Source organism: Littorina saxatilis, linkage group LG3, assembly GCF_037325665.1.
Source record: "Littorina saxatilis isolate snail1 linkage group LG3, US_GU_Lsax_2.0, whole genome shotgun sequence".
Taxonomy (NCBI): Eukaryota; Metazoa; Mollusca; class Gastropoda; order Littorinimorpha; family Littorinidae; genus Littorina; species Littorina saxatilis.
Genome location: NC_090247.1, coordinates 10523019 through 10547239, shown reverse-complemented (window position 1 = coordinate 10547239; position 24221 = coordinate 10523019). Strand labels below are relative to the sequence as shown.

Genomic DNA, 24221 nt, shown 5'->3' with positions numbered 1-24221 from the left:
GTGTCTGTGTGATGTATGATGCTTTAGTAATCTTATCAAGTTTTAGTGTGGTGTGTTTGAGAAGTTTGCCAACTATCTACTTTCAGGACAACTGCTATACAATACGCAACAATAAGTCAGGAATGAGTTTAGACAACAAGATATTTTCAAATATTCTTTTGTCTGCTCAAATGTCCCAGTTCCAGTGTGCAGTCAACAAGTACTGCATCAGCCAGGACTGCAGTATCATAACTGTTCCATGTTACCGTTACAGATAGCTGCGTGCAGTGTTATAACTGTTCCATGTTACCGTTACAGAGAACTGCTTGCAGTATTATAACTGTCTCGTGTTACCGTTACAGAGAACTGCTTGCAGTATTATAACTGTCTCGTGTTACCGTTACAGATAACTGCGTGCAGTTCCAGTGTGCAGTCAACAAGTACTGTATCAGCTAAACTAAGTATCATAACTGTTCCATGTTACCGTTGCAGAGAACTGCGTGCAGTTCAAGTGTGCAGTCAACAAGTACTGCATCAGCACGGGACTGAAGTATTACAACTGTCCCAAGTTACCATTACAGATAACTGCGTGCAGTGTCATAGCTATCCCATGTTACCGTTACAGAGAACTGCATGCAGTGTTATAACTATCCCATGTTACCGTTACAGAGAACTGCATGCAGTGTTATAACTGTCCCATGTCAAGTTAACGTTACAGAGAACTGCGTGCAGTGTTACAACGGTCCCATGTTACCGTTACAGAGAACTGAGTGCAGTGTTATAACTATCCCATGTTACCATTACAGATAACTGCGTCCAGTGTTATAACTGTTCCATGTTACCGTTACAGAGAACTGCGTGCAGTGTTATAACTATCCCATGTTACCGTTACAGATAACTGCGTGCAGTGTTATAACTATCCCATGTTACCGTTGCAGAGAACTGCGTGCAGTTCCAGTGTGCAGTCAACAAGTACTGTATCAGCTGAAGTATCATAACTGTTAGCTGTTACCGTTGCAGAGAACTGCGTGCAGTTCCAGTGTGCAGTCAACAAGTACTGTATCAGCTGAAGTATCATAACTGTTAGCTGTTACCGTTGCAGAGAACTGCGTGCAGTTCCAGTGTGCAGTCAACAAGTACTGCATCAGCACGGGGCTGAAGTGTAACGGGGACCCCAACTGCGGGGAGGACGACGACTCGGACGAAACAGCAGAATGTATGTACGGTGAGGGGGCATTACTCCTTAAACACCTCTCTCTCTTTGTTGTCACGCTAGCTCTGTTGTTTGTTGTGAACAGTGTCACTGATGAGGCTGCTGACACACCAGGCACCTCTCTTCTTCGTTGTTGTTACGCTGATTCAACCGTCCGTTGTTAGCTGCGATGTTGTCTGTTTGGTCCTGAATGAATGTTTGAGATTATGACACCACCAAATGCACTAGAAATAGAAAAGACTAGAAATGGGAATTACGAAAACAGATAATTCAGAGAAATAGCTCAGAATTTGAGAAATAGCTCATAAGAGAAATAGCCCAATTGAAAGAAATAGCTCAAGTGAAAGAAACAGCTCAATTTAAAGATACACCCAGAGTTAGGGAAATAGATCAAGTTAGCGGAAGTGACACTGTTTGAGAAGTTCTTCAGTCCTCGCCACGTCCTGTTCCGACCACTCGCTGTGTTCGTGGTGTTGGCATTTCTCTGCTTATGATGAAAGAAAGGTAGGGGGGGGAGGGGCAAAGCTGGCTTCATTTTACAGGTGGCTGGTTCAGTCCGCGGCTCTGTTGGTTATAGAGCCTCCTGCTTTTCACACACCAATGCAGATAAACGCTTCTTTTTCTTGCTTTTATTGTGAACTACACGCCTTTGGTTGTGGGGCTTAGCAGGTACACAGCTTTTGTCGTTGTAACTTCTGCACAAACCGGTCCTTTCTGTGTCTTTGGGGAAACCACACCAAAATATACAACTTAATTATGCTCATACCAAATGCAAACTGTCTATTCACAGTTATGGTGGGTATGAAGATGAGCTGAATAAATTGAAGTTCCATGCAAAAAACAGGGATCTGTTTCGTTATTCTGTTCAGTGTTGTTGCTTATAGTCCGTGTGCTTCGGTTGTGTCTAAATGTTGTGTTAATGTGTGTGTGTGTGTTTTCTATCTAGCCCCCATACGACCTATGTGCCTGCTGATGTTGCGACAGAATGTTGAATGTTGTGACTTCACCGTGATGTCGTCCATTGCTATGTTTTACTGTAATTGTTACTGCCATGGATCTGTCGTTGAGTTTTGGTGTCTAGTTTTTGAAGAATAGTTTTCTTCCGGTTTTTCTTCAACATGTATGTAGTTCGTGACGTCATAAAACGAAACTGACGGTAATGCACTGTTTTGGTTTTAGTTCACATATGCCAATGTTTTTGAAGTTTTCCTTAGACGTTTTGTAGGACTTGGACTGTATTTTGTCATACAGCATGACTTCCCTTCTTTGTCTCTGTTAATCTAGGGAGAAAATATCCAGCGATATTTCTCCGTAGGCCTAAAGTTCGGCCATGACCTAGTCAAAATAACTTGCGCAGCCGCAGAAACAAGAAAATGGAAATCTTATGAAGCCGTCATCAACACGAACACAATGATTGCAGAAGCAAACTCTGTACCTACACGACCGAGACACAAGACTGATTATTTCACAGCTGCAAAGGGTAAGCTTACTCACGTCAGGTCTTCACTGACAAGCTAGGAACAGGCGGAAAATTCCAAACAAAAGTAAATGACGTCAAAGTCTCTTTCGCTTTGCGTGTAACTTTGTCATGACGTCTTTTTGTGACGACAGTATACGCGACAATTTGTTCGCTTCCGGTGTCATTTTAGACTGAAAAGCAACTCAAAAGAAGGAGCTAAGCCTCTGTCTTGAAACAGCTGAAACACTCTTTTGGATTGCCGTTTCAATGTTAACCAAAAAGTTAAAGAAAAAAACAAGGTTCAGTTGCGAACTGACAGCGGATTGAGCATTTATTCCTGTTGATGAAGGTATGATTGAAGCTTTATTCTCTCCGTCAACCAACAAGACTAGATTTGTAGCAGACGAAAAACAAAGTGTGCGTTTTTCCTGTCTTGTGAAGGCGATTATGTCGTTATAAGTTATCTGTACGTTGTAATGACATTTCAAAACAAAATTTAGCTTTGATGCGTCACGGGATAATAAGCTTATACGTTTTTATCCATGGAATTGTTTTTTTCGTCTCGGCAGGGTGAATGAATTCATTATGTCTTTTCCGGAACTGGACAAAACTGGCCTTGCCAAGACTGAAACAAAATATAGTTCTACAACTTCTAGGCTTGGGTTGATTGCCCATGGTGATTTCCAATGATTTGTTGCCACATCCCATGACAAATTCTCTTTACTTTGGTCATGCCATATATACGTTACAGTTCCGTCCATGCATGGTATCGCGTGATATTTTGTCTCGACGGGGTGAAAGAATATAATGACGTCACTCTCGGCAGAGCCTCGAGTGACGTCATCATATTCATTGACCCAGTCTCGACAAAATATCAGGCGATACCATGGATGGACGGAGCTGTAACTTATACATCTACAGGTGAACAGCTGTGTTGTCGCTTTCTAGCTATGTTGTATTTGAAAAACGTTGACAGTTATCGTTTTTTGTGTGACAACATTTCTGTTTCATTATTTTCTTTCATAGGCGCCGGATACACCAGCACATGCAGTGTTGTCTCCCTTTTCTCCACTCTTCTGTTTTCTCTCTTCCTCCGTTTCTTTGTCCTTGACGTGTAGAGGTAAGCAGGTATGGGATTGCGCATGCGCATGAGAAACTGTGACATTTTCTGCATTCCGATTTTGACGAAGAATAAACTGTCGGCTTGATGCATCATTGAAGGCGGCTTATTGTGATTTTGCTGTGCCTTTAAGGAACTAATGTCTGGTCGAATTGCATTGTATTTGCCCTTTCCTGTAGCAGGCTTATCAGTAACTCGTCGCCATTGGAGCAGTGACTGAGCCGTGATCTGCATTGTGCTGTTGTTTTGTATTGCCAGTCTCTCTATCCCGTTTGAAAAGAGCTCAAGTTGTTTTGCTCCGCCTACGAAGGATACACAGACCCACAGACACGCACGCACACACCAACACGCACCCATCCCCGCACAGACACGCACGCACACACCAACACACACCCATTTCCGCACACACACACGCGCGCGCGCGCACACACGAACATACACATTGCTTTAACATTTGAATACCCCGTGATCGCTTTCGGTAGCCGAGCTCACGAATTGTTGTTGATGGTGGTGGTTGTGGTGGTGGTGTGGTGGTGGTGGTGTTGTTGTTGTTGTTGGTACTATTGCATGTGTCCAAAGTAGGGCGATGCAGATGAAGTAAAAACACTAGCATGTGTGATTATTGAGCATTGTGGGAAGATTGAGCATGACCATGGTAGTTAGAGGCCTGACGTAGTGCCAATTACGCCATCATGACGTAGCGTTTAATTGCGTCTTCATGGCGTAGTGCCAATAACGCCTTCATGACGTAGAGCTCCTTTCGCCTGCATGACGTATCTCACATTACGCCTCCATGGCATAGCGTTCAGTACGTCTTAATGACGTAATGCTCATGACGCCTGCATGACGTATCTCACATTACGCCTCCATGGCATAGCGTTCAGTACGTCTTAATGACGTAATGCTCATGACGCCTTCGCACTGTCTTACATTACTCTGCATGACAGTGAACGTTTTGTGTGATGCTGCCACAGTGCCACCCTAGGGTGTGTTTTTTTTCTTTCTGAGAGGCTCCTGATGCTGTTGTGCGTGTTACATATCCAAGAAAATAAACCCCAACATTCAACAACATCCCTGGCTGTTAGAAAAGTGTGTCATATGTTAGATTCGGAAGTGCATTGACAGTGAGCTGTGAAACAATGCTAGTATAAGCTAGTGATGTTACGGGTGTTACGATGCAATGCATGTTACGGCGTGGTGGGTGTTGAGGTGTTGTAACGTATGTACGTGTTGCATTTCACGCTGTTCCCAGGCCGGGGAGGCGTAGCAGGCACGTCCAGTGATGGTTGGTAGACTCCTCTCCCACCCCTACCTCTCCCACCCCTACCTCTCCCACCCCTACCTCTCCCACCCCTACCTCTCCCACCCCTACCCCTTTCACCCCTACCTCTCCCACCCCTACCCCTTTCACCCCTACCTCTCCCACCCCTACCCCTTTCACCCCTACCTCTCCCACCCCTACCTCTCCCACCCTTTCACCCCTACCCCTTTCACCCCTACCTCTCCCACCCCTACCACTCCCACCCCTACCTCTCCCACCCCTACCTCTCCCACCCCTACCTCTCCCACCCCTACCCCTTTCATCCCTTTGTCAAGTTTACCCCAATCTCACGAGTGTAACCCATGTAGCCACACTGTAAACTGAAGTGTTTCACTTTTGAACAGACAATTTGTAACCGGCTGTGTCAAAGACTATGATTCTACTAGCAAAAGTAGCACACATGGTAAATACTTTTCTCCAGTAGAATTATATAGTGAGTCACACAGTGTTCACCACTGGTTACCATTTTTTTTCTTCAAAAGTGGATCACTTCAGTTTACAATGCAGTGTGATACCCCATGTAGTCAGTGTAATACCCCATGTAATCAATATTATAGCCGATGTAGTTTTCTACCTTTTCTTGGCGTCACTTGTGTAACTCAAGCCCTGGCAAACGGTTGACACTTACACACATGTCTGGAACGAGGCGTACGTGCATCTGAAGGAAGGCACCCAATGTGTAATCGGCGATTTCCGAAAATAACTATGTCGGGTTTGTATGAATTGTTAATCAATCAATCAATCAATCAATGAGGCTTATATCGCGCATATTCCGTGGGTACAGTTCTAGGCGCTCTGCAGTGATGCCGTGTGAGATGAAATTTTATACGGCCAGTAATTGCAGCCATTTCGGCGCATATTTACCTTTCACGGCCTATTATTCCAAGTCACACGGGTATAGTAGGTAGACAATTATTAACTGTGCCTAAGCAATTTTTGCCAGGAAAGACCCTTTTGTCAATCGTGGGATCTTTAACGTGCACACCCAATGTAGTGTACACGGGGGGGAGTTCGGACACCGAAGAGAGTCTGCACACAAATTTGACTCTGAAATAAATTTCCGCCGAACCTGGGATCGAACTCACGCTGACAGCGGCCAACTGAATACAAATCCAGCGCGCAACCAACTGAGCTATATCCCCGCCCCAAAGAGTGATCATACCCTTGCTTTTTACTCGGACGAACATTGGAGGGGCTAATCACTAGCGAGGGGTGTGTCGGAAACACGTGGACAGGAGCAAGTGTGAAGTTATTTGTCCGAGGAAAAGCAAGGGCATTCACTCTTCCACAACCCATACAAACCCGACGGAGTTATTTCCGAAAATCGTCTATTGCCAACTCGAAGTCAAACTGAGAATCTACGGCGTTTTCCACATATCTGAATGTTACGTGTAAAATACTTGCTGATTGCATGAAGTAACCGTTGACATATCGGTGCCTTGTATGTCCATTATGTAGATAATGGTTAATGATGTCACGTAATAGTGTTTGACATGTCAGTACTTTCGTGTGCATAGCTGATTAAATTTTATTTACAATGATTGTCACTTTATTGTATGTACTAACTTGGGATACCGCCCTGATATGGCCCTTCGCGGTCGGCAAACAAACAAACAAACAAACTTTGACTGACTGTTAGGGTTTAACGTCCTCTTAGACCAACTGGTCTATATTGGGACAGGTATTGGTAATACGTTGAAGATATGGTGTGATACTTTGATTCGAACAAGCCCGCTGTGGCTGTCTTCTTCGACACACCAGCATTGGGTTTGTCTCGTCAAAGTATCGAAATACGATCATGATAATCAGAGACGAGAGATGATGCATGCGTGTCTTCATGTTTTCCAAGCCCTGAGACTTTCGCTGTGAACGTCAGTGGGATCTTTTTCGTGCCCATGTGGGCACACGGGGGTGTTCGGACACCGAAGAGAGTCTGCACAAAGTTGACTCCGAGAAATAAATCTCTCGCCGAACGTGGGGATCGAACCCACGCTGATAGCGATAAACTGGCTACAAAGCCAGCGCGCTACCAACTGAACTACGTCCCCGCCCCAAACAAACTTTGGATATATCCGTCTTTTTGTGGTCGTTTTGCATATGATCTTTACATAGAAGTTGTATATACCACTGACCTTGACCTTGACCTCTACGTATGTTTATGGCCTCTGACCTCTTTGCATGGCCCTTGTGATTCGGGGCGCAATGACCGCGCGCAACTCCTATACATCATTTCTATTTCTTTTTTCAACGGTGAACTGGTAGCTTGTTTCAGTGAACAGGTAGCTTGTTTCAGTTCACTATTTCGCCACCTAATGTTTATGATATTTCCTACCTTCCTTTTCCTGTTTTATTTTATTGGTATTTCCTTTTCGTTTGCTTCTCCTCTTCCATTTTAAGACATATGATTACAACGATTAGGATAATGACAGTCGATCTTACCTAATGTGGAATCAGACGTTGAAATGTAGGGTATATTCACAACCGGCACGGTTGGCCTAGTGGTAAGGCGTCCGCCCCGTGATCGGGAGGTCATGGGTTCGAACCCCGGCCGGGTCATACCTAAGACTTTAAAATTGGCAATCTAGTGGCTGCTCCGCCTGGCGTCTGGCATTATGGGGTTAGTGCTAGGACTGGTTGGTCCGGTGTCAGAATAATGTGACTGGGTGAGACATGAAGCCTGTGCTGCGACTTCTGTCTTGTGTGTGGCGCACGTTATATGTCAAAGCAGCACCGCCCTGATATGGCCCTTCGTGGTCGGCTGGGCGTTAAGCAAACAAACAAACAAGTCGCGTAAGGCGAAAATACAATATTTAGTCAAGTAGCTGTCGAACTCACAGAATGAAACTGAACGCAATGCCATTTTACTCGTAGCATCGTCAGGCCACCGCTCATGGCAAAGGCAGTGAAATTGACAAGAAGAGCGGGGTAGTAGTTGCGCTAAGAAGGATAGCACGCTTTTCTGTACCTCTCTTTGTTTTAACTTTCTGAGCGTGTTTTTAATCCAAACATATCATATCTATATGTTTTTGGAATGAGGAACCGACAAGGAATAAGATGAAAGTATTTTTAAATTGATTTGGACAATTTAATTTTGATAATAATTTTTATATATTTAATTTTCAGAGCTTGTTTTTAATCCGAATATAACATATTTATATGTTTTTGGAATCAGCAAATGATGGAGAATAAGATAAACGTAAATTTGGATCGTTTTATAAATTTTTATTTTTTTTACAATTTTCCGATTTTTAATGACCAAAGTCATTAATTAATTTTTAAGCCACCAAGCTGAAATGCAATACCGAAGTCCGGGCTTCGTCGAAGATTACTTGACCAAAATTTGAACCAATTTGGTTGAAAAATGAGGGCGTGACAGTGCCGCCTCAACTTTCACGAAAAGCCGGATATGACGTCATCAAAGACATTTATCAAAAAAAATGAAATAAACGTTCGGGGATTTCATACCCGGGAACTCTCATGTCAAATTTCATAAAGATCGGTCCAGTAGTTTAGTCTGAATCGCTCTACACACACACACAGACACACACACACACACACACACACACACACACACACATACACCACGACCCTCGTCTCGATTCCCCCCTCTACGTTAAAATATTTAGTCAAAACTTGACTAAATATAAAAAGGGTATATTCACAACTTTACGACATCCAAAGAAAACGCTGGAAAACTATTAAGACAAGAAATTCCTTCGAGGTAGGAAAAACACCCCCGTTGGTCAAAGGGAAATAACCATTCTCACTGCACCCATTCTCACTGCCACCAACTGAGAAGGTTATTTCCCTTTGACCATGAATATGTTTCTCTCTAAGTCCTTGTAGAATCTTAATCCACCAATAACTCCCTAACCGTGTGTTTGACTGGTCCCAATTTTTGTAAGGACCGTCTCAGGAATGTATAGAACCTGTTCACCAAGTTTGGTGACGATCGGTCCGTTCATTCTTGAGATCTATATGCGAACACAAACACACAAACACACAAACACCCAAACACACAAACACATCGAGCGAAACCTATACACACCCCTATAATAATGGTTAGACAAACAAAACAAGGGGATAGGATATGGGATAGTTCAAAACATCATGAAGTATAGTGAGCTGGGGCCTATCGTCTGTGGGAGACGAAAGCCAGTGTACTTGCTGTAAAAGTATCGCCAAATCACGTGAACATGCATGACGTTTCTAACAACTCCATTGGAATTATTATCTAGCATTTGAATTTCTTACTCTAGCGAAATACTTTTTAAATGATTTTAATCGTAGGAAGTAAATTAATTCAGTTTGATTAAACAGCACTCTTTTTTCTCCACCTTTTAAAACTACCAATGTCACCGTGTTCTAGCTACTCACCCTTAAAGCCATATGTACTCGATGACTATACACGCTAATTGCTTTACCAACAGCTGGAGACATGCTAAATTAAGTTCCCTGCAAAATATTGTGGTCTAGGACCCCTTCAATGTTGAGATATGTTAATTTTCATTTTGATCTGGATCGTCCTATTTATAGATTTGCCAACAGAGGTAGCGTTGACGCAAGGGAAATAACTCCGCGTCTTTGTTTACATCCAAAGTTTTTGAGACTCTAAAACAAGCTGTAATGCAAGTATATGGTCTGCGCATGGCGACATATCGTCATTACATGGTCTTATGGTGCGTTTGACATCGATTATGGGCAAACTACACTTTGTAAACACGGGAGCGCGTACATATGCCTTTAAACGCGTATTTTAACATCTGTTTGATGCGGGGTGTTTTCAATGTGTATAATGGGTGAAATGGTAAAGGAATGTTTCAAAATTCAGAGATGAGTTTAGAGTGTCGGTTGACCAACAATAACAAAAATTGAGAACAAATAATAATTGCAATGCTGACTGTGCATGTGTGTGCATTTTTGTCGTTTGATGCTTCTGTGAAAGGCAGAAGATACTGGACCATACTCTGGCCTTTACTATTTCATGGATGTATTGATAAGAGACAATACTACTATTACTTTACTATAGGATAGCCAATACGAGATTAAAAACATCATAACCGTTAAGACGACAGGGATCATGACGGATGTGATTAAAGTAAACCTGCTGAGTTATTAACGTTAGATATATATGTAATATAGCGCAATGAAATGTATATGTCTGTACATCTGTGTGTGTGTGTGTGTGTGTGTGTGTGTGTGTGTGTGTGTGTGTGTGTGTTTGTGCGTGCGGGCGCGTGTGCGTGTGGGACTGAGTACATGCGTGCGTGCGTGTTTGTGTGTGCGTGTGCGTGCGTGCGTGCGTGTGTGTGTGTGTGTGTGCGTGTGTGTGTGTGTGTGTGTGTGTGTGTGTGTGTGTGTGTGTGTGTGTGTGTGTGTGTGTGTGTGTGTGTGACTGAGTACATGCATGCGTGCGTGCGTGCTTGTGCTTGGGTATACGTGGTGTTTTCAGAGTTTTCTGTCTGTCCGTCTGTCTTTTTTTCTTGTCTTTCTTTCTTGCTTTCCTTCTTTCCTTCCTTCTTTCTTTCTTTCTAACCAGCTGCATTCTGACAATATCCACTGCTGTCCCCAGGTCCCAAGAGCGGCGGGGTGAAAATCCTCCACATTGCCATCGGCACATCCATCTCCTCCTTCTTCTGCATCATCCTCCTCATCTGTGGCTTTTACCACCACCGGAAGTTCCGCACCGAGCGTGCGCCGCCAGACCATGATCACGTGGAAGTGCGTTACGTTTCCGCTCCCACCGGATGTAATACGACGGACAGACTTCTTATGGAAGACCGTAACGACCAAAATAACACGTTGACTCGAAACACGGACAGCCCTCGCTGTCAAAAAGTCTCCATGGTATGACCACCGTCTGCGTGATAGGGAGTGTGTGATTGATAGGGAGTGTGTGATTGGGAGTGCGTGGTACGGAGTGTGTGTTGCAAGGTATGGTAGACGTGATTTGACAATTCTAGACTTTTTTTTGTTCAAGTGATTGATTGAACGGTGGTTCAATGTGTGTGTGTGTGTGTGTGTGTGTGTGTGTGTTTGTGTGTGTGTGTGTTTGTGTGTGTGTGTGTGTGTGTGTGTGTGTGTGTGTGTGTGTGTGTGTGAGAGAGATAGAGAGAGAGAGAGAGAGAGAGAGAGAGAGAGAGAGAGAGAGAGAGAGAGAGAGAGAGAGAGAGAGACTTGCTTGTGAATATTGTGGAGAAACTAATCTCGTTGTGTAAACAACAGTCGACCACCGTGAATTTCATGAGAGTTGTATGAAACGACAGACAATGTTATACATTGGCTGTGATACCTGCCTCATAAAGACATCGTTATAGTCCATTGTTATGCCACCCATGTACAGTGAGTAAACATCAGGTGTGATGTATGGCAGTTCTTCTGATATGTGCGAAAGAAATACAAAGAGCGCAGTATGTTCTTTAAAATGTGAGGTCTTTCTGTGGAGATGCACAACTGGTGTTTTTGCCGCCAAATAGGCTACATCCACCACGAGTCAGTGTGCTTCAGCAAACACAGTTTCTAATCCCCCCATACTCCCGCCCCCTCCCTACCCAGGCGTCGGCCCAATCAGTGGAAAGGGGCTACTTACCACGGCTCAGAAAGTGTGAATGTGTGCTTCTTGTCGGCGAGCACGTATAAAGCGCTGTGAGAGACGACACTGCATCATGTCCATAAGCTATTGCCAAACGCCGTGAGTGATCATGATACGAGTTGTTGAACACAAGTTACTTTACACTTGCTCTCCTCTGGGTGTGTTTTCACAGCTCCTGGACGGGAACTAATGTGTTCTCTGTGCACATCGTGACACTTTGTGTTCTGTGTACCTGATTTTACACGCAGACGTTCAGTGAATTGTCACTGTGTTCACGTCTGGATTGTCTGGAGTTTGCACCTGTACTGGGCTCAGGTAAGTGTGAATTCACTGTGTTCACGCCAGATTGACGTGTGAGAAGCCATTAGCCTGTCATCACATTCACCCCAGTCGTCACTTCCGCTCAATGTGAACAAGTCCAATTCTCATCACTGAGGGCTGATGAAAACGGCGATGTGACATCGACATCATCCAAGTCCGGTCATATTATGCGGCAGCAAACAGTTTCAGGAAGTGTTGGTTTGAAGAACATCCTCTTCCTGACGTCATTCTCTTCCTGACGTCATGTCCTTCTTGACGTCATCATCTCCTTCTGCATAACTCACACTCCATGGCGCTCCCACTGCAACGCTCCTATTGTATGGCGCGCCACTTGGGCCAAACGTTTATAATATAAGTGTGACTAATTGGAACAGTGTGTCTGTTGCGGCGACTCTTAACAGCCAACATTGCAGATCTTTTAATTACCTTTTGTCTTATGTTGGTGAACTGCTTGTTGACTTTCGTTTACTATTATTGTTATTATTATGCTGTTGACTTTTGAATACGAGTATGTTTTTGTCCTAGTTTGTGACTGTTGGTGGAATTTATATTTTGTGTATTTTATGGAACCGTATTGTTTTTAATTGTGGGTAGTCTAGAAATATTGACAGCTACTTGTCGTCAGAAAGTCACGTTGTGATAAAACCAAAAAAAAAAATTGTCTGTTTAGGGTAACCCGACCGACCCTATCGATTTGGCGCCGACCCAAAAACTTTTTTTTGATTTAAAAAAAAAAAAGAAAAAAAAAAGAGGTGCATGCACTTATCCTTGTGGACATTTCAAACTTATACTTTAAACTTATTTAACGACTTTTAAGGGATGCTAAGTCCTTGGATCATTTAACCTTTTCATTTTTTTACGAGAGAGTGAGAGACACAGACAGGGAGACAGACAGACAGACAGACAGACAGACAGACAGACAGAGAGTTGTATGCGTGATAAATGATAGAGTGCAGTGCTGTGAAAACCAACTCGTTAGTTCAATGACTAAGGTTCACAAACTAAGTATTGTTTTCAACACACCTAGATCAGCACAATTCTCCTGCGATTTTGTTTTATACGCAGTTACCTTTTGGAATTTGGAGAATATAAACATTTCTGCTCGTCACCCTTGTTACCAGTTTGTGTTTGCTTAATTCACAAACCTGACACATCAGACGCTATTTAAGCAATAAATATTTCCCGTACAGTAGAAAAAATAAGTGTGTGTGAGCAAGGTTGATAACCCGGATATGGTTGGTTGGATATTCAAAACGCCCCAGAAGCAAGGATGCTATTGACTAATCTCGACAGCTGCTATTTTAACTCACCACGTAAATTACTAACTGCGTGTGTTACTCACCAACCCCAATTTTAAGGGCGCAGTACTTGAAAGGTTGCGTGAAACCATTAGTGTTCGTGAGTGTCTTGTGTTCATGATCGTGTTTTTATTTGCTTTGTTTTCTTCTTCTGTGTTCGTGGGCTGAAACTCCCACGTACACTACGTGTTTTTTTGCACGAGTGGAATTTTACGTGTATGACCGTTTTTACCCCGCCATTTAGGCAGCCATACGCCGCTTTCGGGGAAAGCATGCATGCTGGGTATTTTTGTGTTTCTATAACCCACCGAACTCTGACATGAATTACAGGATCTTTTTCGTGCGCACTTGGTCTTGTGCTTGCGTGTACACACGGGGGGATGTTCGGACACCGAGGAGAGTCTGCACACAAAGTTGACTCTGAGAAATAAATATCTCGCCGAACGTGGGGACGAACTCACGCTGACAGCGGCCAACTGGATACAAATCCAGCGCGCTATAGACTGCGCTACATCCCCGCCCTGTTTGCTTGGTTTTGTTGTCGTTTGTTTTTGTTTTTTGGCACTGATCGAGAATGAAGTTTTTTTTCATAAAGCATCGATTATTGTTACGAAGTGTTATGGTTGTCTTCTAAATTTGTTGGTGATGGATACGTTGTCAAAAGATAAGTGACCTGCTCACAAGCTGCTTGCATTTCTCTTTTATTATTTCGGTTCTATACTATTGTTCGTGAAAGACCAATGCTGAGCTGCAATTGTGTTGTTGTTTTTTGGGTGTTATTTGTGTGTGCACATTTGTATGTGGAAATTAAAAATGATGATTTCAGACACAAAGCAGCTGTTTGAGCGATAACAACCGTAATGACAATATCAATGTAATTTGAAACATTTCCCATGAATATAACGATTGAAAAAAGTTTTTTCTGCCAGGAAACGTTTCTGCACTTGTGCATTCGTCTGCTGACCATACCTTATTTGCTGTGAAGAGCACTGGGGGAGGTATAATACACAGGTAAATTCGTAACTCAGTCGCTGCTTAAATTGCAGATTTTTGTCTCCAGTTTTTTTACTCCAATTTTTTTATTTTTTTATTTTTTTTAATTTTTTTTACTGCATTTGATTTTGTCTCCTGCACCGTTCTAATTAGGCTGGAGATTGAGCTTGGATTTTATTTACACTGGTTTATACCTGCTTGAGATAAAAAAAAATACAAAAACCTCTGAGCTGTTTATTAATCAGCTGATTATTAGTATACATGTATTTTACATGTTTCTTCCGAGTTATTAATTTTGTTTGATTTTTTGTTAGTGTGTTTGTTTTGTTGGTGGATGTTGTGGGGTGTTTTTGTTTAACTCGTCGGCTTGTGTAGGACGTAGGATCTTGTTGATTTGAAGTCTAGCCCTTTCCGCCTTCTTCTCGACAATCAGGAATTGTTACCATAGTTACCCGCCCGTTGAGCGTCGCTTGACAAGGTCGCACACCCGCCCAGGACCCCAGACCTCCTGCAGACTATGCACCTCTTGTCCTGTGTAGTTCTTACCGCGCTTTTTACAATGGCTTGGAGTTTTGGATGAGTTGGGTGTTTTTTTTTTAACTTTAAAACTAAACTCTTTGCGTGTAAGACTGACTCACATATAAGCTCAGGTCATCACTGCGCAAAGTGTCGTGCTGCATGGGTAATGTTCAGCCCAGGTGTTCAAGACTTTTCCCCCGTCAACCTTCACCGCTTCCACATCTGAATCCTCCCACTCACCCACCTCCCCCCCCCCTCCTCCATCCCCCGCCTTCATTTCCACACTTCCATACCTCCACTTGAAACATAAAAGCCAAGACTTCAATTATGGAATAACGGATCGAAATTTCTGACAAAGACGATTTTTAATTTGAGTTTCTGTTGACAGGCACGCAGAATGACAAAAGGTCAAAGATCAAAATATGTGCATCTTTTACTTTTGTTGTAAACGTTGTTTTTAACGTATGAAAAACACTTGGCTGTGTTGAGTTTAAAACACTTCTTGTGTTGAGAGATCAGTTTGAATGCAGCGTTTTACACGGCGGTTGGCGAATGACATTATGCGTATATGTAGTGTCTAGTCTGTATGCGAGTTGCAACTTGTATTACTTTGCAAATGTCTTCAAATGTGAACACATCGACCAGCTCACCAAAGAGTGTGCATGGTTGTACATGTTGTTATTGTACAGAAACTAGCTGTAAGAATGCATTGATATGTTTGCGCACGTGTGGCTTTGTGATGTCAGTGACGTCATGCTTTCGCCTCCCTGTACAGGTCACAGTTACCGTTTGTTTTACAGTTCAGTGACACGTAGTGTTACACGCAAGCCTGTTCTTTCAGATATTAGCTCAGGTCATTGTCATTTCTCTCTCTTTTCTTGTCCTATTTTTTGTTTTTTTTGTTTTGCGACACAATGTTTGTTGGCTGTTCCCTATTTTATTTGTCTTTTTCGAACCTTTCATTGATGCTCCAGTGCCCAATGGTTGTGCTAGTTGGTAAAGGGGGGGGGGGGGGTTAGGGGTTGTTTTATGATTTATCAACTTATGATTAGTCTTCCTCGCGAATTTATTACAAACCATCCTATTCATTGGTTTGAGCTCGTTTTACGAAGCCTGCTAGACCGTAATAATAACTGATTTTCAAATTATGATGAAGCACTCAATGAAATGTATTTGTTGCTGTCTTTGTTTATTTTTTAGAAGGGACTTGGGAAGGGAGATGAGACGTCTTCGAATACCAAAAATGAAAATAAAAGGATCTCATAGCTTACTTTCAACCACCACCACTACCGACCCAAACGCAACCATCCCTACCAACCCTTGCACCACCCCCAACCCCCCCCCCCCCCCCCAAACACTCACACACAAGGAGGAACTAAATATATAGATCGAGTGCAACATAGAAATATCGCTTGCATCTAGATAACCTGTTTAAAAGCAAAACTTAATTATGTCAGTACTTATTTGACATGTTTATTTGCTTGCATGAATACGTTTTGTTAGAATAGCCTATATGCTATAACCAATTCCAAGCATCTGTGCAAAGGGGCGTTCTTTGGGAAGACCGGAATCTGCTGTCATTAATGTTGCTGACTTTATTTTTACGATGTACGTTTTCTGTGTGCATCGGCTGTGTGCATTCAATTTTTTGTTAAATTAAGAAGTACCTTTTGCATTTTTGTAATGTATTTTGAGTGGTGTCTGCTCGCTTGATCGCCGTTACTCTTCTGCTTACTGAGGTGGTTGGTTTTTACTTACATACAATCACACTCAAACACACACGCGCGCAGCGCAGCGCACACACACACACACACACACACACACACACACACACTCACACTCACTGACAACACTCACTGACACACAAACACACACTCACTGACGCGCACGCCCGCACGCGCACACACACTAGTACACACACACACACACACACACACACTGACACACTCACTCACTCTCTCTTACCCTTTAATAAACTTCCTGTGTAATGTTTTCATTTTATTTGCTGAAAAAAACCGTGACACAGAACAGGAGCAGCCAAATTCAGCACGAATAGTTCCGATACGTTTTTCACGACGTGTGTGTGAAAGTGTGTGTGGAAGACGATGTCGGTGTTGAGTGTGAGAAAGAAGACTGACGTGTCGAGAGGGTTCTGCTCCTAACAGCTTGTAGCGAATATCTGCAGCGTCAGTGTCAGAGTGTGTATAAACTTCACTATTATGTACTCGTAAGGATATTGATTGTTTATTAATACATGAGTAAAATGTTTTGTACTAAACTCTTCAAAACTGTGTTTGGGTCTGTGTCTTTGTGAGTGTGTGTGTGTGTGTGTGCACGTATATATGTGTGTGTGTGTTGGTGTGAATGAGTGTGCGCGTATGCGTAGACCTACATGTGTGTCTGTCCGTGCGTGTCCGTGCGCGTGTATGTTTTTTTTTCTTTTCTGTTCTTTTTTTATTTTTATTTTTTTATTCTTTCCTTTATCCATCAGACAGCCTTGTTATGTCGTTGTAACGTATCAATGGACTGACTCAACTGCCACACCTCAATCCAACACTGCAGTCAAGTGAGCACTGAAAGCCTTTCAGCCAATGACGGGACCGGACCTTATCGGGCCACGGCTTGTTTACAATGTTCAGGTGACTTCAATGTCACCAACAGGCACTTGATAATAGGAGGTTTTTTTCGGTGTGTAACACACATACACACACACACACACACGTGCACACACACACACACACACACATTTCACACGCGCAACAAACCTCAGCTCGACCATAACCAAATTGTCAACCAATTCTACGACCGCAATCAAAGAACACAATAAAGAATAGACAAGAATTAGGACAGAGCAAATGAAACAGTTGCAGGGATACTACAGATGTGAAGAATGTTGGGAATCTTCTGTACCTTGACCTTGACCTTGACGCACACGGCACGATTTGCTCCAAAACGCACCACAAGTATGCTAATTAATTAAATCAAAGTGGGTGACTGAGCTTCAAAGCGCGCATGCTTCAGAGTCTCTGGTGCTGTAGACAAAAAGCAGTCCAGAAGCGCTGCCTGGTGGCTAGACCGGATGCGCCCTCTATGACTCGGCACCCCAGTAACCAGCGTCACGTACACAAACAAGGAAAGTAACCCAGTGGAAATAACCCAGCAAAGAGTGCTCTTTCTTTGCCTGTTGTACAAAGTTTAATAAAGCTTTGAAAACACTTTCTTTTGCTAAGTGAAGGCAGTCCTCCTTGCGCGGTAGTATTATTTGTAACGCAGAATCTTCTGAATAAAATAACAAGAAAGATATATTATTGGAACTACCGTGCCTTTTCATTAAAGGTATAATACCTGAGAAAAATTACCATCAAATCGCTGTCTTTCAGCACGTATGTATATAAGTCTATTTGATTTTGGATTTCTGCAGAATCTTCTGAAGGTACTATACCTTTAACGTAAAAGGCACGATTCTATATTTCAGAAAGAAAAAACGTAATTCGTTTCAAGCACCTATGTCCTTGCCTGCGCATTACAACCAGAGGTGCACTGGTACGGCGTCACACACACACTACTGTGACACACACACACACACACTCTCTCAAAGTGACACACACCTGCGCACACACAATACAAAATGGCTGCTACCCTGTGGTGTTTGGTGGCGGATTAGAAAATGATGTGCTTTGTAATAGTTTGACCGATGAACGTTTGTTGTTGATTAACTTTTGTGTCGGGGATTTACCGTGGCTTTATCGCCAGATGGTGGCTTCAAAGAAAGGTGCTGATTGGTTCCTGGGAGATGGTAAGTGGTTATGAAAACGAGTTAAGTGTTGATAGCTTGTAATCAGGCTGCGTTTCACTGAACTTCCTGTTCAGCCTAAGGTATTGTTTGTGTGTATATTTATATGTGAGGCATGATGAAGGTTAAACTACACCTGTACTATACATGCTTTCTCGCACGTACACACTCACGCACACACACACGCACACACACACACACACACACACGCACACACACACACACACACACACACACACACACACACACACACACATTGTGATTTTGCTTTCATGAAATCTCGGGATAGTATTCAGATAAACTTACGCTAAGATAATAAAACACACACACTGACGCACACACACACACACACTGACACACACGCACGCACACACACACACACATACACACACACGCACAGACACACACACACACATACGCACACACACACACACACACACAGACACACACGCACACACACACACACACACACACAAGAAAGAGAACTGTTTCTCTATCAGCAACACAAGAAGACCGCATTTGAGTGTGTATCGAATTACGCCTCAAACTGAGGAAAGTGCTGCCACTCGACGTAAGACAGTCTGAATGTGTATCGAATTACGCCTCAAAGGAAAGTGCTGCCACTCGACGTAAGACAGTCTGAATGTGAGTACAATCGGAAGAAAGCCGGGCTGTGACTTAAATTCTAAAGCAATTCTCATCTCACATTAAATTTCAGAATGTGTGTGCATGTGTGTGTGTGTGCGTGTGTGTGTGTGTGTGTGTGTGCATGTGTGTGTGTGTGCGTGTGTGTGTGTGTGTGTGTGTTCCGAAGGAATTGTTTGATGAAAACGAGTTAGGTGGTTCGCACATAACTGTTCACCCTACTGGTAAATTTAAGCCACAGTAAATATATTTTTACTTTTGCAAAAATTTGTGTTTACTTATGTTTTTATTGATTTATGTTTTCTTGTTTATTTTGATTATTTTATTGGTTGTTGTCCGTACTTCCTTTCATCAACAGAAACTTGGTGAATTCCATACGCAAGTCAGTTCAAGTTCAAGTCCGAGAAACGAATTTTGTATAAATCGTCTTTTCTTGTTTTTATTTTTAATTTATTTAATGTCTATTACAGTACACACATTACACTGTACAGTATTTTTTTCATTGCGATTTAAAAGTCAAGATTTCAAAAACATATCTTTGCCTAATGAGCTCTACATTTGGCCCATCAGTAGCCAGGACCGACGCAAAATGTGCTGATGCTATGTGGCTATTGTTTCATAGACGAGGTTAAGGATGAGGATAAGATTTCATGTAGTCCATGGAAATTCGGGCTGCTTTCTCACAAGGGAAAGCGAGCTGCCATACAGTACGATGCTTCCCAATATTTTTTTTCTTTTTCCTCCATGTGCGTATTCATGTTTCCAAGCCCTGAGACTTTCGCTGTGAGTGCACACAGGGCTGTGTAGGCACCGATGAGAGTCTGCACAAAGTTTACTCTGGGAAATAAGTCCCTTGCCGAACGTTGGGATCGAACCCACGCCGATAGCGATAACTGGTTTTGAAGCGAGTGCCACTACCGACTGAGCTATAATAATTATATCCCCACCACTAGTACTCACAAACTAGCAGTAGTTTCTTTATTCTGGTCAGTTTGGTTCAGAGTCCGGTTGGGACGTTAAAACATAATGGTCAGTCAATCTCTGATCCAGAGAACTGAACGAAACTATTTTTAGTGGCAGTGGAGACGGGCGATGTGGCGCAGTGGTAAGACGTCGGCCTCCTAATCGGGAGGTCGTGAGTTCGAGTCCCGGTCGCTGGTGGGTTAAGAGTGGAGATTTTTCCGATCTCCCAGGTCAACTTATGTACAGACCTGTCAGTGACTTAACCCCCTTCGTGTGTACACGCAAGCACAAGACCAAGTGCGCACGGAAAAGATCCTGTAACCGATGTCGGAGTTCGGTGGGTTATGGAAACACGAAAATACCCAGCATGCCTACCCAACGAAAGCGGAGTGAAGCTGACTATGCTCTCAGAGTATAGTTTGGGGAACCCAAATGGGCAAACGAGCTCACACGTCACCAGAATTTCTGGAACGCTGAAGAAGAAGAAGAAGAAGAAGAAGTGGCATTGGATGCTAAAGTTTACATTTTCGGAGCCTTGCTTGTAGTTCGAGAACCCAAGACCAAGTCCGTATATGGCGAATCCAAAGGAAGAAATAAACAGACTTCAGTTTTATTGTTGTTTTCGAGACGAAAAATGAGCTGCTGCTGGTGATGGTGATGGTGATGTTGATGACGACGACGACAACGACGACGAAGAAAAAGAAGGCGAAGAAGACGTCTCTTTACCGTGAAAACAGTCAACAGACAAAACAAGCTCGTCAAAACTGAAGTTCCATTGTTACATTGTAACAAGATACTCTTGACGTTATTATCGTTAAAGTGAGCATATAAACAGCCGTGTTGCTATGGTTACAGAGTGTGTCAGGATGCCGGGTGGCTGGGTGCAGCGCTGTCTGCTGATTAGTCTTCACGTGTGTGGCGGGGTGGCGGCCAGTGGAGCCTTGGCTACCGCGCTCTTACAGTCCCATCTCGACTGTCTGCCGCCCGTCACTGATGTCTTTGGGGACCCCCTGTCTGCGGTAGGTGTGTGTGTGTGTGTGTGTGTGTCTGTGTGTCTGTCTGTCTGTCTGTCTGTCTGTCTGTGTGGATGTGTGTGTGGGTGTGTGTCTGTCTCAGTGTGTGTGGGTGTGTGTGTGTGTGTGTATGTGTGTATGTGTGTGTGTGCATGTCTGTGTATATGTGTGTGTGTGTGTGTGTGTGTGTGTGTGTGTGCGTGTGTCTGTGTGTCTGTGTGTCTGTTACTTCAGGAAACCTACCGGACAGTTGTGTCTGAAACTTTACATGTAAATTCTTCCGGATAATATACCGACACATTGTTTTTAATGTTTACGATAAAAGTCTTTGAGCACGTCATATCCAGCTTTTTGCAAAAGTTGAGGCCGCACTGTGGTTACCTCCTTTTTCATAGTGATTGAAAATGTGGTCAAGCATTCTTTGATTCAGTTCGGACTATCCGATTGCATTTCAGCTCGGGAGATTAGAAATTAATTAATTTGCTTGCCCATTAAAGGTGTTATTAAAATCAAGATTAAAAAGATTCCATTGTAATCCTCATCAAGACCTGAATCCAAACACATATAGATATGGTATGATTTCTCTGAAAATGAGACCAGCTCGATTCGTCTCGGTTTACGGGAATCAGCTAACCAGGTTTTAGTAGTTTCGACGATGACTGATCCAGGATTTCAGTGCCGATCGTTTAATTTCATGCCGACATAATGACTAAATATTTTGATATCCCCTTGTCGCTATGTTATTGGGCTAGTAATGTTATAATATATTGTACCTGTATTGTTATCATATATATTGTAAAAGTAAAAGGTTTTTTTGGATATCGCTTGACGCGGCTTGTTATTGTTGTGGTTGTTGATACATGTATGTTACACTGTGTTGTTAGAGCGACTCCTTGGCACGTGCGTGTGAAGTGTTGACGTACAGCAGTGGCATGATATGTGGCCTCAACCTGCTGATGGCTGTCACTCTCAACTGCTGCTGGGGCTCACGCTTGTGAGTTGCGCATGTGGAGAGAGAGAGGGGGGAGGGAAAGGAGAGAGAGAGGGGAGAAAGGAGAGAGAGAGGGCGGAAAAGGAGAGAGAGAGGGCGGAAAAGGAGAGAGAGAGGGCGGAAAAGGAGAGAGAGAGGGGGGGGAAGGAGAGAGAGAGGGGGAGACAGACAGACAGACAGACAGACAGACAGACAAAGACAGACACCGAGAGACAGACAGACAGAGACCGAGACAGAGAGATCATGGAAGAGAAAGAGGAAGAGAGAGGGAGAGAGCGGGATAGAGACAGACAGACAGACAGACAGACAGACAGACAGACAGACAGACAGACAGAGATCCACAAAATCCGAGAGAGACAAAGAGAAAAAGAGATAACGAAAGAGAGAGGCAGACAGAGACCGAGAGAGAGAGAGAGAGAGTGAGACAGAGAGAATGGAAGAGGGAGAGAGGGGGAGAGAGCGGGGTAGAGACAGACAGACAGACAGAACGAGGGGGAGAAAGAGGGAAGGGAGATAGAGAGAGAGAGAGAGAGAGAGAGAGAGAGAGAGAGAGAGAGAGGGGAGAGACATAGAGAATCGAAGAGAGAGATGGGCAGACAGACAGACAGACAGACAGACATACAGACAGACAGACAGACAGACAGACAGACAGACAGAACGAGGGGGAGAAAGAGGGAAGGGAGACCGAGAAAGAGAGAGGGGGAGATACAGAGAGAATCGAAGAGAGAGAGAGAGAGAGAGAGAGAGAGAGAGACGGGGAGACAGACACACAGACACACAAACAGACAGAGAGAGTGGTTGTTGTTGCAGCTGTAGCTTTATGCACCAAGTGATGACCCTGCTGATGTGCCTGGTGTCCACGGGGAACGGGACAGCCCTGACTGTGGACTTCATCCTGTGGTGCGACTCCCTGCAGAACCACGTGTCCGACCATAGCGGGTTAGTATGACGGGCTACTCGCACCAAACCACCTGGGGTTACCAGTGTCACTTGAAAACTAGTAATTAACACGTGTTCTGTGTAATTGACAGTGAAAATGTTAACTGACAGTGTTAATGACCCACCGTAATGTTCCGTTTTGTCTTCGGCTTACTTGCGCCAAAACCATGATATAACATGAACACCTGATAATTACACACAAAGACTTGATAATTAAGCATGACCCCCTTTTAATACCCCCCGTTTTAAGATTCCCTCTCTTTTCAAACCCTGTTTTCTCTGATGCTCTGTTCATAACCTCTGTACTGAACTTACCTCCATTTTAAGACGCCCTCCTTTTCAAGACCTGATTTTCTCATATTTTTTAGATCTTAAAAAGGGAGTTGCATTGTATATGTGTCTTGCTTTCAGGTGTAAGAGTGCTGCCAAAACGTACGACAACACACACGACAGCTCAAACATGACGGACTACTTCAATAAAATGGAAATGCAGCAGGTAGGTCACACTGTCCTTTCTTGGCTGTGATGCACGTGCTGCAAAGTGTGTGCTGTGTGTTCCCATAAGTTTTCACGTGTTCTGAAGCCTTTAGACCAAATGGGCTTCAAAGCAATATGGTCAGTGTGTCCTGGCCGCCTGGAGTTGAATAGTTTATCAGCTTGCTGTGTCGAGTCATCAGTCACGCCTGCATACTGCACACATTGTGTTTGTGTAATGGGGGATAGGCCGGGTTAGGGTGGGATACGGAGGACGGTGTGTGGGTATCGGTCACGTGGGGGGGGGGGGGGGGGGGTCAGTGTGTGTGTGTGTGTGTGTGTATGTGTGTCAGTGTGTGTGTGTCTGTGTGTGCCGTCTGTGTGTGTCTGTGTGTCAGTGCCAGTGTGTGTGACGGTGTGTGTGTCAGAGTAAGTGTATGTCAGTGTGTGTGTGTGTTTGTGCGTGCGTACGTGCGTGAGTGAGTGTGTGTGTGTGTATGTGTGTCAGTGTGTGTGTCAGTGTGTTCCGTGTACGTGTGCGCGCGTGAGCGCGTTTGTGTGTGCGCGCACGCGCGTCAGGCAGGGTGT

The 24221-nt window shown here is 43.6% G+C and overlaps 2 protein-coding genes across 5 annotated transcripts in view; both read left to right on the top strand.

Annotated features, from left to right (window-relative positions):
- Positions 1-12747, top strand: part of LOC138961582 (cubilin-like) — a 233462-nt gene extending 220715 nt beyond the window's left edge. For 2 of the 3 annotated variants that reach the window (XM_070333242.1, XM_070333244.1), the window contains exons 16-17: positions 1082-1195; positions 10665-12747. In XM_070333242.1, coding sequence (XP_070189343.1) covers positions 1082-1195; positions 10665-10945 — 395 coding nt within the window. In that variant the 3' untranslated portion in view covers positions 10946-12747. Of the gene's footprint in view, positions 1-1081; positions 1196-3677; positions 3772-10664 lie in introns of all 3 variants that reach the window. The other variant, XM_070333243.1, reaches the window with a different exon arrangement.
- A 5635-nt stretch (positions 12748-18382) lies between these two features.
- Positions 18383-24221, top strand: part of LOC138961585 (uncharacterized) — an 8392-nt gene continuing 2553 nt past the window's right edge. Inside the window, exons 1-5 of one of the 2 annotated variants that reach the window (XM_070333248.1) lie at positions 18383-18611; positions 21072-21235; positions 22114-22223; positions 23031-23159; positions 23571-23655. In XM_070333248.1, the coding sequence (XP_070189349.1) occupies positions 18569-18611; positions 21072-21235; positions 22114-22223; positions 23031-23159; positions 23571-23655 (531 nt within the window). In that variant the 5' untranslated portion in view covers positions 18383-18568. Of the gene's footprint in view, positions 18612-19093; positions 19254-21071; positions 21236-22113; positions 22224-23030; positions 23160-23570; positions 23656-24221 lie in introns of those variants that run through there. The other variant, XM_070333249.1, reaches the window with a different exon arrangement.